The sequence below is a fragment of the Dryobates pubescens genome, chromosome 1 (assembly GCF_014839835.1).
Source record: "Dryobates pubescens isolate bDryPub1 chromosome 1, bDryPub1.pri, whole genome shotgun sequence".
Taxonomy (NCBI): domain Eukaryota; kingdom Metazoa; phylum Chordata; class Aves; order Piciformes; family Picidae; genus Dryobates; species Dryobates pubescens.
The window spans coordinates 21,288,978-21,305,753 of record NC_071612.1 but is presented as its reverse complement, the minus strand read 5'-3'; the positions used below and the strand labels follow the sequence as shown (position 1 = coordinate 21,305,753).

At 56.2% G+C, this 16,776-nt stretch overlaps 1 protein-coding gene across 2 annotated transcripts in view; it reads right to left on the bottom strand.

The window, feature by feature from the left end:
* Window positions 1–1,138: 1,138 nt before the first annotated feature.
* Window positions 1,139–16,776, bottom strand: part of CELSR3 (cadherin EGF LAG seven-pass G-type receptor 3) — a 30,870-nt gene continuing 15,232 nt past the window's right edge. Inside the window, exons 9-36 of one of the 2 annotated variants that reach the window (XM_054162593.1) lie at window positions 16,588–16,757; window positions 16,205–16,390; window positions 15,944–16,054; window positions 15,505–15,673; window positions 15,119–15,260; window positions 14,810–14,930; window positions 14,322–14,505; window positions 14,127–14,228; window positions 13,478–13,492; window positions 11,767–11,861; window positions 10,910–11,119; window positions 10,254–10,437; window positions 9,635–9,784; window positions 9,192–9,372; window positions 8,722–8,889; window positions 8,271–8,397; window positions 7,912–8,118; window positions 7,630–7,804; window positions 7,018–7,130; window positions 6,628–6,707; window positions 5,875–6,001; window positions 5,172–5,285; window positions 4,842–4,978; window positions 4,646–4,752; window positions 3,720–3,893; window positions 3,375–3,575; window positions 2,136–3,192; window positions 1,139–1,483 (exon numbers count right to left, since the gene is read on the bottom strand). In XM_054162593.1, the coding sequence (XP_054018568.1) occupies window positions 1,456–1,483; window positions 2,136–3,192; window positions 3,375–3,575; window positions 3,720–3,893; window positions 4,646–4,752; window positions 4,842–4,978; window positions 5,172–5,285; window positions 5,875–6,001; window positions 6,628–6,707; window positions 7,018–7,130; window positions 7,630–7,804; window positions 7,912–8,118; window positions 8,271–8,397; window positions 8,722–8,889; window positions 9,192–9,372; window positions 9,635–9,784; window positions 10,254–10,437; window positions 10,910–11,119; window positions 11,767–11,861; window positions 13,478–13,492; window positions 14,127–14,228; window positions 14,322–14,505; window positions 14,810–14,930; window positions 15,119–15,260; window positions 15,505–15,673; window positions 15,944–16,054; window positions 16,205–16,390; window positions 16,588–16,757 (4,835 nt within the window). In that variant the 3' untranslated portion in view covers window positions 1,139–1,455. Of the gene's footprint in view, window positions 1,484–2,135; window positions 3,193–3,374; window positions 3,576–3,719; window positions 3,894–4,645; window positions 4,753–4,841; window positions 4,979–5,171; window positions 5,286–5,874; window positions 6,002–6,627; window positions 6,708–7,017; window positions 7,131–7,629; window positions 7,805–7,911; window positions 8,119–8,270; window positions 8,398–8,721; window positions 8,890–9,191; window positions 9,373–9,634; window positions 9,785–10,253; window positions 10,438–10,909; window positions 11,120–11,766; window positions 11,862–13,477; window positions 13,493–14,126; window positions 14,229–14,321; window positions 14,506–14,809; window positions 14,931–15,118; window positions 15,261–15,504; window positions 15,674–15,943; window positions 16,055–16,204; window positions 16,391–16,587; window positions 16,758–16,776 lie in introns of those variants that run through there. The other variant, XR_008462307.1, reaches the window with a different exon arrangement.

Here is a 16,776-nt window from a genome sequence, read left to right as displayed (position 1 = left end):
ACATGTCAGGCTGGGCTGCAGTAAAACGCTACAGCAGTGTGGTAGTAAGGCAGTAAAGGAGCGGTGCTGTTGTGCAGCCCCAAGAGCACCATGGTGGCAGCTGAGTAGAGGCACTGTGCTCAGCTGGTGAAAGGAAGCATGCTGTCCCCCTCAGCAAAGGCCCCTGGCCCAAGGCTGGGGTAGGCACAGAGGAATGTTTGTCTCACAGCCAGTGGGAGCACGGGGTCAGGCCTCTGCCTGAGCAGAGAAACCTTGAGGGTGGCCTGAATTTCCAGAGAGGGCAAAGTGTTCTTTATCTCCATCTCCTAAAATCCAGTCCACTCTGAGCTGGGATCCTCTGCCATCCAGAGTATAGGGATGTGCATATGTATGCAGAGCCTGCAAGGAATCAGCTAGATACTTTTGAGGGCAGTGCTGGACCCTGAGACTAGAGCCACATCATGTTCCTGTGGCTGTTAACCCTCCACAGGGTGAATGCTGGCTCTGAGAACAGCCTAGCCTGCTGCTGAGCTGGGCTAAAGTCATCCAGCTCCTTACCTGGACCCACAAAGGTTTGCTCTGGTTAAAGAGCACAACATGCAGTGGGTAAGAACATACTGCTCCTAGAGCGGAGGAAACCAGCCCTTATAGGAGCAGGACCATTCTGGTACAGGACAGGACAGCAAAATTTGTTTCCTACCCCAGCAGGTCCCTGCTGCTGGATTTTCTGACCTGCTCCCCTGTGCTCTCACTGGCTCACAGACAGGAGTCAGCCCCAAGGTGGGTCCCACAGGGAGGCAGAGGGGAACCTGGCTGCGGGAGGCTGAGACACACCAGGCAGGAAGACTGCACCAAGACAGGTGGAGCTGCAGGGCAGGAGGGGAGGGGCAGTGGGATCAGCTGTCTCCCAATGGGGACAGGACAAAGTGGTGCTAGCAAAGCTGGGAGGGCTGCCTCACGCTGTTCACTGGGATCATGGTCCCCGGTGCTCCCAGGGAAGGTGGCAAAGGGCTCCAGGTCCTGGGAACAGACCATCCGTAAAAATAACCATAGAAATTTCTCTTCTCTGATTACAAAGATACAAAAAGGTAGAAAACCCTCCCCTGCCCCCATGTCCTGGGCTCCATTTCCATCCCCCTGCCCACTCTCCACACACACCCCCCCCACACCAACAGCTCACAGAGGAAGAGCTCTATGTCGACACCCTCACCCAAACAGGCTCCTGTCATGCTTGTCACACCGGGCAGGCAATGGGGAGCACGGTGGCAGCTGAGGGTCCAGAGGCTCCCAGCAGTGGGTGGTGTGGGCTGCTGGCCCCTCAGCTCTGAGGGTAGGGGAAAGCAGAGTTGGTTTGGGGCCTCTGAACACCATCAGTTCTGGCACCTGCCCCCTGTGGACACCAAACCTCAGCTGGCAGCTCCTGGCTAGGTGAAGGGCCCTGCTTCTTCGGTCTCTCTTGTGGACAGCTTCGGTCCCTCAGGAATGGCCCTCATTTCTTGTTACTCTTGTCGGAGGAAAGAAAAACAGTGTTAGGCCATGGCATCTTCCCTGGGCTCCATCTGCTTCCCACAGTTACACCAGATGGCAACAGGACAGAAAACCACTTCTGCATTGTGTCAGGATCAACTGTTTCCAAGTCTCTGAGTTCAGGGAGGAGGAAAGGAGGGGCGGGATGGGATGGGATGGCAGCAGAGAGCAGGGCTGGAGAAGAAGAAATGACAGACTGGGACAGGGTCCATGGGGAGAAAGGTCAGGGGTACTTAGGCAGGGAACAGGGAGGACTGGGGTCTCCTTTCCAGCCAGCCTGGCCCTGACATCTGCTGGTTGAGACAGCCAGCAGCTCAGCCTGGCTGCACAAAGCATCTTTCCCAAGCCCCTACAGGGCACAAGTGAGGGCAGCCATCACTTCTTGCAGAGCAGGCAGACTCAGATACACTGGTGTTTCTGCTTTTGCTGCACTGCAAACACCCTGGGCTGTCACACTTGAGGGCTCTCCATGCCTGGTCACTATTCAGGACGAGGAGACACCTGCCACTCAGCCTGGGGGCTCACCTTTACACAGCCCTCTCCCCCCAAACCTTTGGGAAGAAGGCAGGCAGGCAGACAATGCACAAGACCAGCTGAACAAGGCCTAGTTGAGGAAGGGACGCACTTACTCTGAGTCTGGCGACAGCTCCGAAATGCTGTGGGAGGTGGTGGAGTGAGGTGTTGAGGAGGTCTGCACAGCAGAGGGTGTGGCAGTGGTCTGGGGGCCTGAAGGTGTGCTCGAAGTTTGCACCGAGGACAGGACGGAGGAGTTAAAAGAAGCAAGGATGGAAGAAAGGATATCTAACTGTTCGGTAGAAGGATGCCGGCTAGGAACGGCCTCCAAGTTCTCTCTAGAAGGCTGTCTCCTTGACAGTGGCTCTAGGCTTTCCCTAGACAGCTGCCTCCTAGAGAGGCTTCCCAGGTTGTCCTGTGAAGGATGCCTGCTAGGCACTGTGTCCAGAGGCTCTCTGGAATTAGATCTTCTGGACAGAAAGTCCAGCTGCTCCCTTGAAGTTTGTCTAGCCGATGCTAGCTGGTCCCTTGAAGGCTGTCTTCTAGAAAGCAAATCCAACTGTTCTCGAGAAGTATCTCGACTTGGCAATGTGTCTATTTGGTCTCTGGACACTTGCCTGCTTGGCAAAGTGTTTAGCCACTCTCTCGAGACCTCTCTTACTGCCCCATAGTCTAGCTGCTCTCTTGACCCAAATCTGCAGGGTAAAGTGTCAAGGTGGTCTCTGGAGCCCTGCCTTCGGGGCAGCGTGTTCCCATAATCTCTCTGACTGGACCTAGCAGCAAGTAGATCCAAGTTTTCCCTAGACCCGTGTCTGCTTGGGATGGTTTCCAGGTGTTCAGTGGACCCATGCCTGCTGGGGATGGTGTCCAGCTGCTCCCTGGAGCCATGCCGGCTGGGCACCGTTTCCAAGCACTCTCCTGAGTTGTGCCTGCTGAGCTGCTCCCGGGACATCTGCCTCCTCATCAGCATGTCGAGCTGCTCCCGCGACGAGTACCGGCTGGCTGGCTGCGACAGGCTGCCCGCGCCAGAGTAGATCCGGCCGTAGGAGGCAGCGGGGACAGCCCTGTGGCCCAGCGTGGAGGTCTTGTACCACGTCAGCTCGTTGGGCATCCTGCCCGCAGGTGGCAGCCCTTGGAGAGTGGGAGGGTACTGGAGACGGTTCTTCAAAATCCCTGCGCCGGGCGGAAGGAGAAGTCAAATCTTTGCAGAACAGTAAAAACAGCATAAAAGCTGGGGGATGGAAGCCACACCTCCCCAGGGACGTGACAGCATGGATGTGCTGCTCAGCCTTCAGGACTACATCAGCCCGAGACAGGCAAGGCCCCCACCCCGTCCACTTGCTCCAGGTCATTACCTTTTCGTTGCCGTTGAGTCTGGGTGAGGGAGTTCTCATCCCCACTGGTCAAGGCCAGGTCTGGCTGATTATTGTTGGCTGCGTCCTTGTTGATGTCAAATCCCAGCTTCCTCTCAGAGCCCCACTTCTGCAAGGAGCAAGGGTGAACCTCGCACTCACCCAGGGCTGGCCAGTATGACATGAGGTCATTGCCATCCACATCTGGTGAAGGGACACAGCGAAGCAGGCCCCAGAGAAGAAGAAGAGAATATTTCTATGAGCAGCAATTGAAGCCATAGGAAAACACAGCTTGGTCCCCAGGCACCTAAGCTCAGCCCTTCCCCATCCAGAGCCCCCAGGACTTGCCTTTGGGAGTGGTGTTGGTAGGGTTAGTGAGGAGGCGTTCGCTGTGTGCTGCCCGTTTGAACTGGCGCTGGAAGCGGCCCCGCAGGCGAACATTCTCCTCGCTCTCTGAGGATGGGATGGAGAGGCTGCGCTCCTCATCCAGAGACAGGTCGCTGTCTGAGTCTGAGTCCTGGTCTGCAGGGACAGTGTGTGATGGGGAGGTATTTGGAACAAAAGTGGCAGGGCCAAGAAGGCAGAACCACCCCAGAACTGACCATCGCCATGAGAAAACTGCCTGCCTTGCCCCTCACTGCCCTTCCCTCAGCAGCACCCTGTGCACGCTCCTTGGCCCTATCACTGGAGCCCAGCTCCATCTTGCTGCACCTCCCCATAAGGCAACTGCAAATAGCCATAAGATCCTCCTCATCTCCTTCTTCCTCCAGGATGAGCAAACACACCTCCTTCAGTTTCTGCTCACCTGTCCCATGCTGCAGCCCCTGCCAGTCTCATTCCAGTGAGTCAATTGTCTGTGCTGTACTGGGGAGCCCAGCATTCCCAAGGACCTTGCAACAGACCACACCTTCTCTCTTGCCTCCATTTCTAGACCTTGGAGGCTGGCTATGCCTATTACCAGCTCTCCAAGAGGAAGCTGTGCTAAGCAACACAGTTGCTGCCTTCCCTGCAGCACATTTGGAAGTCTTAACTGAACAAGGGGTGGAGGATAGAATAGAATAAACCAGGTTGGAAGAGATCTTCAAGATCATTGTGTCCAACCCATCAACCAATCCAACCCACCTAAACAACTAAACCATGGCTCCAAGCACCCCATCAAGTCTCCAATGTAACCATACAGCCAGACCCTGCACAGGGAAGGATTTCCTTGAGCCAGGAGGTAATTCAGGGAGCACGGGGTCAGCCCCAAACCCAGGTACGGGGCTGAGCCTTACCTCCCACAGCATCGCGGTGGAACATGGCCACGTCAATGTCCGTGGGGCCAGCATGAGTCAGCAGGTTGTGGTCCTGGGATGAGCCCTGACGTGCTGTCACATTATCTCTGAAAGACAGGAGGCCTGAACAGTCACAGTGGCAGGACCTTCATCTCTGCCCACTCCTGGCACCCCAGAGCCCTGCAGCATTCCCTACCTGAGGTAAGCTCTCTGGCTGGAGTGGGTGCGGGCAGAGCGCACGCTGCTGACAGAGGAGATGGTGGAGGCTCCCAGGGTGATGCGGATCAGACCACTCTCCTCAAACAGTGCTGTGTTGTTGTAGGCATTGGGGCCCTGCTGAGGTGAAGAGAGGGCATGTGTCCTGTAAAGGAGATGACACAGCAGCCCAGGGGATGGCCTTCCCACCCACACCTGCCACTCCCCACAGGGAAGCGAGGGTGTCCCAATCAGCTCCTGTCCCTGACAGCTCCTGTACTTGGCAGGCATCCTGGACCCAGCCCCCAGGGCTGCTCCTGCTCGCACCCACCTGTGTGCTCCTTGTGGCCTCCTCGCTCTGCCCCTTCTTGCCAAGGCAGGCCAGCTTCCAGGCCTCCCGCACCTCCTCATTCAGCACGCAGAACAGGACCAGCACAGCCAAGCCCTGTGGGGAGAGGTGCTGTGAGAGACAGCCTCTTGCTGCTGGCTGACCCGCTCTCCCACAGAGCCAGTGTTGGGACAGTCCCTGGCTCCTTCAGGGCTCAGCACCTTGGCCCTGGTGGCCACAAGGACTGGGATGCACCAAAAAGCCCCCCAGCACCAATTGTTGCTAACCCCTATGGTGGCCATGGACAAGGGAGGAAAGGGTGGGCAGTGGCCAAGAAGTGGATGGCAGAGGCCCCTGCAGTAGTGCCAGCCACAGTGGTGGCAGGAGGTCTGCAGTCATATTTGGAGTGTTCAATGCCTCTGTTGTAGGCCACTCTCTTGCTTTGTTCTTCAAGAGCATCCAGGCCTCTTTCCTCCAAAGATAGTCCTTGCTGGCCTATCTGAATGAAGTACCTCGAAGCCACCTCCTGCTCTGTGCCACTGCTCACTGCAGGCACAGCAGTGAGGATTGGCAGGGGTGATAGTGGTGGCAGTGGATGGGACAAGGAGCCCAGCAGGATGCTAGGGCCTCAGCACAGGGTGCCAGCTCTCGCAGATGCTCTCCTGGGCTGACCTGTGCCCTCCCCTGGCAAAGGCCAAGCAGTTACCTGGAGGCTGCAGAGGACAGTGTAGAGGTAGTGGAAAGCCAGGACACTGTTGTTGACAGCCAAGAGACCAAAAAGCCAGGTAGTGCTAATAATTAGAAGCAGAACAAAGGAGCTCCGTAACGTCATGCTGGAGAGAGAGAGAGACAGACAGGCACACAGACACACACCAAGAGGTTAGTGCCCTATTGTTAATCTATAGTCTAGTGCTCACAGACAGAGATCCAGAGGGGAGAGCACACTCTTGCACAGCCCTCCCTGCTGCCCCCAGCATTGCAGGCATGCCCCTGCACAGTGGTTCAGCTCCCCCTGACTCCCAGGCCTTCCCTTCTGGATCACACATAGCAAACACAGGAGCCCAAAGGACACAAGTCATTTGGAGCTGCAGAGAGTTGAGTCACGCTTCAGGGCTGGCCCAGGAGGGAGTGGGAAACATCCCAGCAGCAGCATGTAGAAAAGGAAGAAGCAAGTGCTCAGAATTGACATGGGCAGTGTTGCATCCAAGCTGTGTGGACAGGGGGGTGAAAGGAGACAGGCCAGTGGGACAGTGTGGAGATGGGGACAGGAACAAGAAGAAAAGACAAAGTTTAGGAATGGTTAATGTCACTGTCAGGTGTGGGAGAGGAGAGTGGCTTCAAGGCTGATACTGATGTGCAGAGGGGGACTGTGATGGTAGAAGAAGGAGGATGGTCATTGAAAATGCTAAATTCCTTGAACCACAGGAGCTCTGCTGGGAGTTTGGCCACTAATACTCACAGAACCGATTTCTTCTTGGTCTCCTTCTGACTTGGGGAACAGGACATCTTGGCCACAAGCAGGAACATGACCCCATTCATCTGAAAGCATTGGCACTGATTAGAAACTGTGCCAAAAGCCAGCTCTGACCTGACACCCCCAGAGCAGAGCATGGGCATACTCCAGGTCTGCCAGGCCCATGCAAACATTCCCTCCTTTTCCCTTCACACCCAAGCCATGGCCTCCCCCAGGTTTGGCTGGAGCAAGAAGGGGCAGAGAGAGGGCCTCGAACTGAGGAAGGAGAGTACAGAGAACAGGGCAGGCAGTGAGCAGCCAAGGAAGGGAGGAGTGCCCATGGTGTGGAGAAGGGAGGCAGGAGAGGGCTGTGGGTGAAACAGGACAGGGTTTTACCACAATGACGACAGTAATGGGGCCTGCAAAGCACCAGACCAGCTTATCATGAATGGAAATCCAGCAGAAGTCAGGGTTCCCATAGCCCTCAGGATCCAGGCCCACAGCCAGCCCTGCAGGAAGAAGAGAGAGGTCATATCCAGAGCCATCAGACTTGGACTTGCCAAAGCCATGTCTACCCCACCCCAGCACTGAAGGCTGTGAAAGGGCTCTCTCACTGCTTCTTGTCCTGTGCACAGGCTTCCTTGCCAAAGGAAAGAGCCAGGACTGCAAACCCCAGCACCAGGATCTTTCTCCAGGCATCCCTGACACGGCCCAGCCCAGCAGGTGTTCACTGCCAGCAACAACGCAAGCACACAGGCTTGGGAACCAGAAGGCCTTAACCACAAGCCTTGGGGCAGCAGGAGCTCCATGCCCACTGAACAAGCCATGAGGAGATGCTTAGGGAATTACTTCTCCCCAGGAGTCAAGACAACAGCCCTTGATATATGGTCCCCAGCTGACTGCCACAGCGCTGCTGCCAGCACTTACCCACGGGGCAACACCAGGGGATCAGGAAGGCTGCTTGAAAGCTGGCAGTTTGGGCATGGCTGTAGGACAAGCAGCTCTTACCAGTGATGATGGCAGGCACTCCCCAGCCGATGGCATAGTAGAAGCGCATGGCCCCGAAGTTGATGTTGCGGACTTCAGTTTGCATGCGGTAGATGTGGAGGCCCTGGACGAAGAGCCAGGCAAAGGTGGAGAGGAAGAAGCAGTGGAGGAGAATGGCAATCACAGTGCAAAGAAACTGGGGAGACAAAAGCCACCCAAAGATGATGCCACTGGGCCAACACTAACCACATCCCCCACACCTTGCCCCCGCTTCCATGGGTGTGCTTGCTCAAGCTCACAGACCTGATTCTCAGTGCGATTGATACCCAGGAGAAAGAGCAGCTCAGAGAAGAAGAGTGTGACTGATATGTTGGAGTGGATGCCACGTGTGTTGGACTTCAGGCCTTTGAGGCAGGTCAGGAAGGAGAAGGTCACCAGCAGAGCCACCAGGGAGAGAGACACCAAGGAATAGGTGACAACTGCCAGTGTCTCCAGGTCACCTTCCAGTTGCTGCAGCAGCAGGAAAAACAGAAGCAAATGGTAGTGTTAGAAGGAGATGTGGAAAATCTGCTGAGCTCTCCAACACTACTTTTTTGCCTATTCTGAGACCCAAGGGGCAAACACCCCACCACCACTGCCACAGCCCCACACACTGAGGTTACCTCTCGATGTGAGCTGTCCATCAGAACCCCAAAGGTGCCAAACTGGGAGCACTGGCAGTGGACGTGTGTGGTGTTTCTGTACACAAGCTCACAGTCCCTGGCTGTCCAGAAGCCAGAGGGGTTGGTCCTGCAGCCACCAGAAAGCAGAGCACACTTAGGAGAGAAGACAGATGAGTGTGGTGTGTAGGGAAAGAACCACAGAGAAGAGGGGTGACTGGCTAGGCTTTTCTACCAGCAGATGCAACTGCACTCCTACAGTTGAAGTACTGGAGACAGAGCCCTGCAGGGATCCTGCTGTGCCCTCCCAGCAGGAATGAACTTCCTGGGAGAAGGTGGAAACCTCAACATCCCTGTGCTGCCCAGGCATACAGCCTGTCACAGGAAGGGAGACTCAGGGAGCGAGGTGGTGCCTGGGAAAGCAGCTCATAGAGCCCAGCCGTGCTTGACTCACTGGTTAGAGTGGTTCCACTGGACACAGAGAGGTTTGCTCCTGTTGACAGTCTCCAGCAGACTAAATTCCAGCACAAGGGGGGTATCCAGGGGTCCCCGCAGGAAGGTGTGATTGCTGAACACAGACACGCTCACAATGGGGGAATTCATCACAGGATTCTTGGGGAGCCTGCAAGGAGTGATGGAGCTAGCTCTACCATCATCATGTCTGGCAGCTGCAGCTCTCTGCAGACTTTCTGGATGCCCTGGACTGACATCTCAGAAGGAACAGCTCTGCCCAGCACACACCAAGGGACTGGGAAACATGAGGCAGAGCAACACCAAGGTGAGGAACAGGCAGAGAACCACAGACAGCCTGACCAGGAGCCAAACCCAAGTCATTACAGACAGTCAGCAACTACCAGAGGAAGCAGAGTCCAGCAGGCCTCCCTCCACTGGTGCTTGTGAAGGGCAAAGAGAAGGAGGAGGTACCTGATGCTGCGCCGATCCACCTGGTAGCGTGCAGGCAGCAGCCCCCCCAGGGTGCGGTACATGATGAGGATGATCACAGTGAGAGCAGGATCAGGCTCTGGAAGCACCTTCCTCGGAGAGGAGTTCTCCACAGTGTAGTTCCCTTCAATCCCAGACAGTGTTGGCATAGCTGTGGGAGCAGCTGAGGCACACAAAGGGATGGTGAGAACACAAGCATGCTGCTCTGAAGGCAACTTGTAAGGCCTTAGTGATGTGGTAGAGTCAGAAACTGAGCTCTCAGGGATAACTTGTGGACCTCTGACAGAGACAGGTTGCAGGAGGGATACCTGCAGACTGGAAGACCTTTAAAGGTCCCTTCCTACCTAAACCATTCTATGATTCTATAGCTTCCCTGTCAGCCACGCCCACCCATGCTGTTCCCTGAGTGATGCTCACATGCTCACCTTCAGCTTTTGGGGGGCTCAGCACAGACAGTGGCAGCACAACATGGGTGTGGGGGTCCCAGGCAGGCTGGCCGCGGAAGAGGCTGCTGTGGTAGCGAGGATAGCGCCGGCGGACGTGGGAGTGGTTCTCCATGCGATCAATGCTCAGCACTACAGAGGAGCAAGAGTGAAAAACAGCTGTAGGATGGCCACCTGGAATGCAACCACTCTCCAGGGCATCCCAATTCTGAAGTCATGAGCCCAAGGTGATTGTATAGATACATCCTGTGGCTGCGCATAGCACGAGATCCCAGCATCCACGGTGCTCCTTCCCAGCCCAGATTCTTGCTCTGCCATAGGGCAGGACACTTCTGCTGCTGAGACCAGGGGCTTTTTGACTAGAGAGTCAGGCTGGACTGGGAAAGTGGAAGAAAGAGGCATACTCAGGGCTCTGCTGGCTCTTGGGACTGCACCTGCGGTTCCAAGCAGGTGTGGGACCAGGATGTCTCTCACAAACACCTCTCCATGTTTGAGAGAACCACCAAGGAGGTGAAGAGCCTGTTCAGCACCCTTGCTGAGGAGCTGTGAGGTGAGAGGGGGACAAGGAGTGGCTCTGCAGCACCACCCAGTGCCTACTCACTGATGTTGGGGGTGACGACACCAACGGGGTTGAGGTAGGTAAGTTTCATATTGCTGGCCAGGGTGCCCGAGTAGTCCCGCAGCTGCTCCATGAGGCTGGTGCTGCCGTGCTCGCTGTGTGGCAGCATAGCCCAGTGATCCCGGTTCTCTGGCGCCAGCACCGAACTGCCTGCACGCAGCAGGTTCTGCATGGGAGAGATATGGGTGCAGGGCTGAAGGAAGCAGAGCCTTTGGGTCCTGTCCTGACCACCTCAAGGTGCAGCACCGCGCTCTTTGCCCAGCTTGCTGCACAGGGGCTGGGGAAAGAGGGTGACTTTCAGCCACAGTGGGCCCCTGCCGTCTACGCTCATCAACTAGTGTCCTACAGAGACATATTCCTGGCACCCTTGCCATGACAGAGTTGCAAGCAGCAATAAGGTCTCCCTTTACCTTCCCAGGCTGAGAAAATACAACCCCCTGCCTCTTCTTATTCACCTTGTGCTCCAGCCCCAGCCACACAGATCTTGCTCCTGTGGGCCAATGTCTGTGGGGCACTGGGGAGCCCAGTACTCCTGATGCGGTCTCACAGTATCACCAACCCTCATAAAGACCCAGGCTCAGGTTGGCTGATGCAAACAAGCAGTATCAGGAGCCACTCCGAACTGGCAAAGGGCTCACCTCGTTGAAGTGTGCATCCTGTGTGGCCGTCAGGCCAAAGCCACGCTGCTGGCTCTCAAAGGCCATGAGGCGGGACAGCAAGCGGAAAGTGATGTGCACGTCGTTGCCGAAGTAGTGGTCCATGTGGTCTGTCACGGCACGGAGGCGGTGGGCCAGCTTCTTGGCTTCAATTGTGTTCAGCTCAGTCTCATTCCTCTCCAAGCCCTCCAGCTGCCAGCAGGGAGACAGGAGTAGATTAAACAATCAAGCCCTGATGGACACAGAGGTATTTTTGAAACCACAGCATAAACCATGGACACTGGCAATGGTGGTCACTAAAGCATTTCTGGCAAACAAACACAACAACACTGTTGCACTGGGCAAGGCCCAGCTAACCCAGTACAATACATGGCAGAGGCCAAAGAGATGAAAGGACAGGACAAGCACCTGGTGATAGCTCCCTGGAAACTGTCCTGGCCTTGGTGGGATGCAAATGTTCAATAAACTTGTCTGGACACTTCAAAGGGATTTGCCACTGGAGGGTCTGGTGACTACACCTATCCCATGGGACAGACACCCTGCCAGAATCAAACAATGGAGCCCTGCTCAGGTTGTTTTCCTCTTACATACTGGGGCAGGACACAGGACATTTCTGATGGGGACACCCAGGTAAGATGAAGCTAAGTGAACCTCAGCTCAGCTCAGTACTCCAACAGTGTGAGATTGTGGGGAGGGGATGAGAAAAGAAAGGTGCTGAGCACTGTGATTAAGCCCTCTCCTACCCTAGGTGCCCATGGGGAGCACCTTCAAACCTAGCTGTGAGCCCTTGTTTGTATGGCTCCTGCCCTGCCAGGGCTGCAGAGCTGAGAGGGGATTACCAGCATGGAGAGCTCCTTGAAGGCAGGTGAAGTGCAGTTGAAGAGATCTGGCTCCAGCCAACCCTTCTCCTCATCACAGTGTCTGACAGCTGCACCTAAATCCAGGAGGAAAGGCATGTCTGAAATTCAGCACAGGGTATGTGTGTCCCCTGCTGCATCCCCCTCCCAGGGACCCTCTGCACCAGCTAATCCTAAAGAGCAGCACTGGCAAGTGATGGGGAGAGCCTGTAACACCCTAGGGCCATCCTTCTGCTTTGCACCACTGCAATCTGTTCCACCCTTGGTCTGCATCACCTCCACAAGCTACTGCCATCCCCTCCTCCCAGGAGCTGGGTTCCTGGGCTTCATCATACCAGGTGTCATCACACAGAATTGCAAAGATGAATAAGTGACATGGCATGGCTCAGGCTGGAGAAGCCCTTGGTTTCTGGTGGAGATATGTCTGTGTCCTCAGGGCGCATCTGACCCCAAACTACTGAAGACCATGCAGCTCTGGTTATTCCCAGACTGACAGCCTGCAAAGCCTGCTGAGGTCCTGCCTCTCTCTAAAGGGCAAAGTTATCCCAAGGGAACAACACATCTGCTGCAGGGCTGGCAAACCTATCCCAGAGACAAATCTCTGCAGTCAGGTGGGATGGAGGACACTCCCATACAGTAGCATGACTTCAGTACACAATCCCTAGCTGGGGCCCAGGCACTACTGCATAGTGATAGAGTTATCAGCAATGAAAGGGATCAGCTGTTCATCACCACCAGAAGCACTGCTAAAGCTGCCATCAAGAGCAGCGTACCAGGCCAGGACTATCACCATGCATACTTTGAGCAAACAGAACCTGGGAAACCTCAGGGTACCCAGCAGGACTTTGGACCAGGTCCTCCTGGAAATGGCACGTGGGCAGAGAAGCCTGCAGAGGTGGCCATGGAGAGGGAGCCTGAAAGAGACTCCAGTTGCTGGTCAGAAAAGCCTCAGTGATTTGTATGCCCCTTCCCACTATCTCCAGCTCCGTGCTGTCCTCCTCAGTCACCTTTCTCTCAGTTGCAGAAACACAGGAACCAGTGCCATTGCAGCTGGGAGCAGAGAGAACAAAGAAACCTCCACTCTGCTGGCCTTCCCTCAGCAGAGGAAGATAACCAAGAACATCAGCTCAGCTACAGGTCTGGGAAGGACTGAGGCCCTGTGTCCCTCTCCCCAGCCCTGCCAGCCAGAGGGACAGGACCTTATGCTGTACATGCCTATCATTTCCTGCCCCCATCCTACTGCTCCCTGCCTAACAAGTGAATCCCTTCCTCCAACCCACAGCCATTCCTCCATGACTTCCCTGGCCTCACTACCCATTGCTCATCACCATCTCTTCCCCTCTCATCCCAAGCAAGAAGGTAGCAGTCCAGGAGAGCCAGCATTTATCCCAGCCAGGAAGCAGAGCATGGACCTGCCCAGAGCCAGCACTGCAGGGTCAGGACAGTGGGTGGCAGGGGCTGCATGCAACTGCAGCCAGGTTTGTGCTGGTTAGTGTGCTGGTTAGTGAGCTGGGAGCAGGGAAGAGCACGGAGGAGCAGTGAGGCCAGGCAAAGCATTGGGAAGACACTCGGCAGCTTCAGAAGCGGTGGGGAAAGTGCAGGGGTGTGCAGGGTGCCAGGCAGGGAGCAAGGAGGGAAAGCCACATGGCACAGCCCTTACAGCACAGGGGGAAGGAGATGGGAACAACCTTACCTGCACCCCTCAAGCCTGAGCACGGAGGGCGAGAGAACCGGGGAGAGAAGCGACAACAGTTAGGAGCCGAACCTGCCTCCTCCTGGGGCGAACGGCTGGAGAAGGACAGGGTTTGTATTGTCCCCTGGGGCTTGTGCTGCCCTACAGTCCCAGAAACCCTGCTTGTGTCTTTGCCATCAGTGCTGATGGCCTCCTCCAGCTCGGGATGTTGACTTCTAGCTGAGACACTCACCTAAGGGCATGCTGTGCCCTGCTCCCCCGGCACCACACACCAAGGACAGGGCCAGTGGAGCTACAGCAAGGTGCTGGGGGCAGTGAGCTGCCATGCCAGGCCTAGCCTCAGCCTCAAGCCTGCTGAAACAAAAAAGCAGCAGGAAGAAGGTGGGGCCTGAGGCTGAGGGAACAGCAGAGCCTGAGGGCTGGGTGATGGGCCTAGGACCCCACAGCCTGTTCCCAGTTTCGGCCCCACTGCAAGGTACCTCTGCTCTCCCCCAGGCTGGGGCATTTTGTCCTCTAACTTCCTTTTCCCAGCTCTGAAGCCCAGCTAAATGGGACTGGGACAGCACGAGAACAGAGTGAGACGCTAGGACTGCTACAGCCCACAGCAAGACAGCCAGGCTGCACCCTCCCCATCTTATCTCCTACTCACCCAAGGAGCCTTTCGGACACAGCACAGTAGCTGAGAAGCCAAACTTAGTCTGGGGCCACCATACTCCCGCCTTCAGGCTTTTGGGACAGCCATCATAGAGCACTGTGGAGACACACACCCCGAGGGGCCTGTCACAGGGGGAGGCCCCTGCTGCCAAGCCCCACAGTACCAGCTGCTTGCTGTGCCCGCACTCACCCTCGCAGCCGCTGGGCGTCACCTCGGCGAAAGGGCTGTCGCAGCTATTGCACTGGCGCCCGATGACGCCAGGCCGGCAGTGGCACCGGCCGCTCTCCCTGTCACACGAGCGTGAGGTGGAGCCCACAGGGTAGCAGTCACAAGGCAGGCAGGTGTCACTGCCCTTGGGGCGGTAGTGGAAGTCCTGGGAGGAAAAGGGAACAGACATCAGACAGTCCATCCGAACAGCAGCCGAGGCTAGGCTGCCTGGGGAACCACTAGAGCGAGGGCAGAGAAGGGCTAGAACCTCCTGATTTGCAAACACCCCTCTGTCACCATGCTGGGGCAAGAAAGCTGCACACAAGAGCTGAGCAGGGATCCAGCCCAGAACCAGGCACACAATGTGAAGCCTGCGTGGCCACCAGGCCTTTGGAAGGGACAAGGAACAGCCTCAAAGACTTCTGTCAAGTCAAGAGCCACATTCCCATGGGCACACAGCTGCCCCTCACCTTGCAGTGGCACTGCCCATTGGTTTTATTGCAGTCGGGGTCAAAGCCTTTGTTCACATCGCAGTTACAAGGCCCACAGGTGAGGTTCCCCCACCAGCCCTTCGGACACTGCTGGTCCATCCTAGAGAGAAATACATCTGCTGTTATACCCACCAAATCCCCCAGCTCCTCTCCTCTTATCAGCCCAGCTGCTCAGCAGCTCCAAGGAGCCAAGTGGCACTGAGAGGTCCCTGGTATCAGAGCCAGGACAAGAGGGCAGCACAGGGCCAAGTATGGAGGCCATGCCCTGTCCCATGTCCTGTATCTCACCTGTGCTCACAGTACTGCCCAAAAAAGTTCCCTCCACACTCGCAGACATAGCCCAGGGGTGAGCCTGGCTTGCGGCGACACACTGACTTGTTCTTGCAGGGGTTGAGGTGACATACATCCACACAGTCCCCTCCATAGTACCCTGAGGTGTGAACAGAGAGCACAGTGTGAAGTGAGCACCCCTGAGAGGTACCAGAGCACCAAAGAGTGGATTCAGAGGGCTCGGAAAATTCTGACTTTCATAAAACTCAGTGAGTGTCTGACAGGGATGTGACTTGCCCAAGGGACGGATAGGAAAGCAAACACAGGCCACAAGGGAGTCACAGGGGACAAGAAGACAGATAGGCATGGACAGCAAATGGATGGCAGGGCTCTGCAAACCCTACCTGTATGGCAGACACAGGAGTAGCTTTGCCACTCATCTTTGCAGATGCTGTTGGCTGGGCAGGGGCTGGAGTCACAAGGGCTAGGCACATTGCAGCCAGCCTCCACTCGAAGAGCATGGCTGGGCTTGGGCAGCAGGGTTCCAGTGACACTGTCACCCAGTCGCACACCCTGCAAGGCAGGCAACAAATTCACAGTGAAGCTAGGACAGACACACAAGGTTCCAGTCCTCTTGCCCTTCACAAACCCCCAGGGGCAGTCACTTCCCATCACCCCTACTGTATTGATTTATGGCTGCCCCACAGCACCTCAGAGCCTTGAATGCTCAGAGGGAGAGTGTCACCAGCAGGATGGATGCTGGCAGCACCTGCCAGGCCTGTTTTTCCACCTCTCCATATAATGGACCCACTGCAAGGGGAAGACTCAAAGCAATGAACTCACCTGTATGCAGCCCCTCAACCCATTCTGCACCTCGCCAGATGCCAGGACCCCTCCAACATGCAGATGTTTCACCTTCAGACCATGCAGTTCATTGCCAACAACCACTGTATCCTGCAGAAGGAAAGGGAGCAACATGGAGCAACTGGCATCAGCCCTGCCCCAGTCCCTTCTGAGGGTAAGCAGACCCAGCCCAGCCTGCATTTCACCCACAGCATCCCCCAGGGTTCCTGTCCTAGTGCAGGGGTCTCAAGTAGCACCTACCTGGTAGATCCCAAAGTCCAGGGTGAGGGTGATGACGTAGCGCGAGTCTCGCCCGCTGCGGATGTCCCGCAGCTCCAGCTGCAGGTCGTGCCACCTCCCATCGCTGAGCCGCAGCTGGTCCAGGAGCAGGCTGGTGCTGCGCCCAGACCCTCTGCTCACCATGAAGGACAGCAGGCCCCCAGCTAGCTGCAGACAGGAACCCAGAATCAGCAGCAGTGAGCAAAGGCCTAACCAACTCTGTCTGCCTCCAGCCTAACCTTCCTCTGAGCCCAGAGAGAGAAACACAGCCCTGCTAAACACCACAACCACTTTCTGCTTGGGATGAAGACAACATGGAGGACAACAGTAGAGGCTGGGGCACAGTGCTGCAGCTGAGGCCCTACCTGGCAGAGCAGGGTGGTGTACTGGCCAGCGTGGGCCTGCAGAAGCACCCCATCTGTCTGACGTGTCCTGAATGCCAGCCCCAGGTACCATGGCACTGAGATCTTCACATCTGTCTTGAAGTCCCAGGTTAGGACACTGTTGCCCTGGAAATAGTGGGCATGGTGCATGGCTGGAAAGGAAAGGCAGAT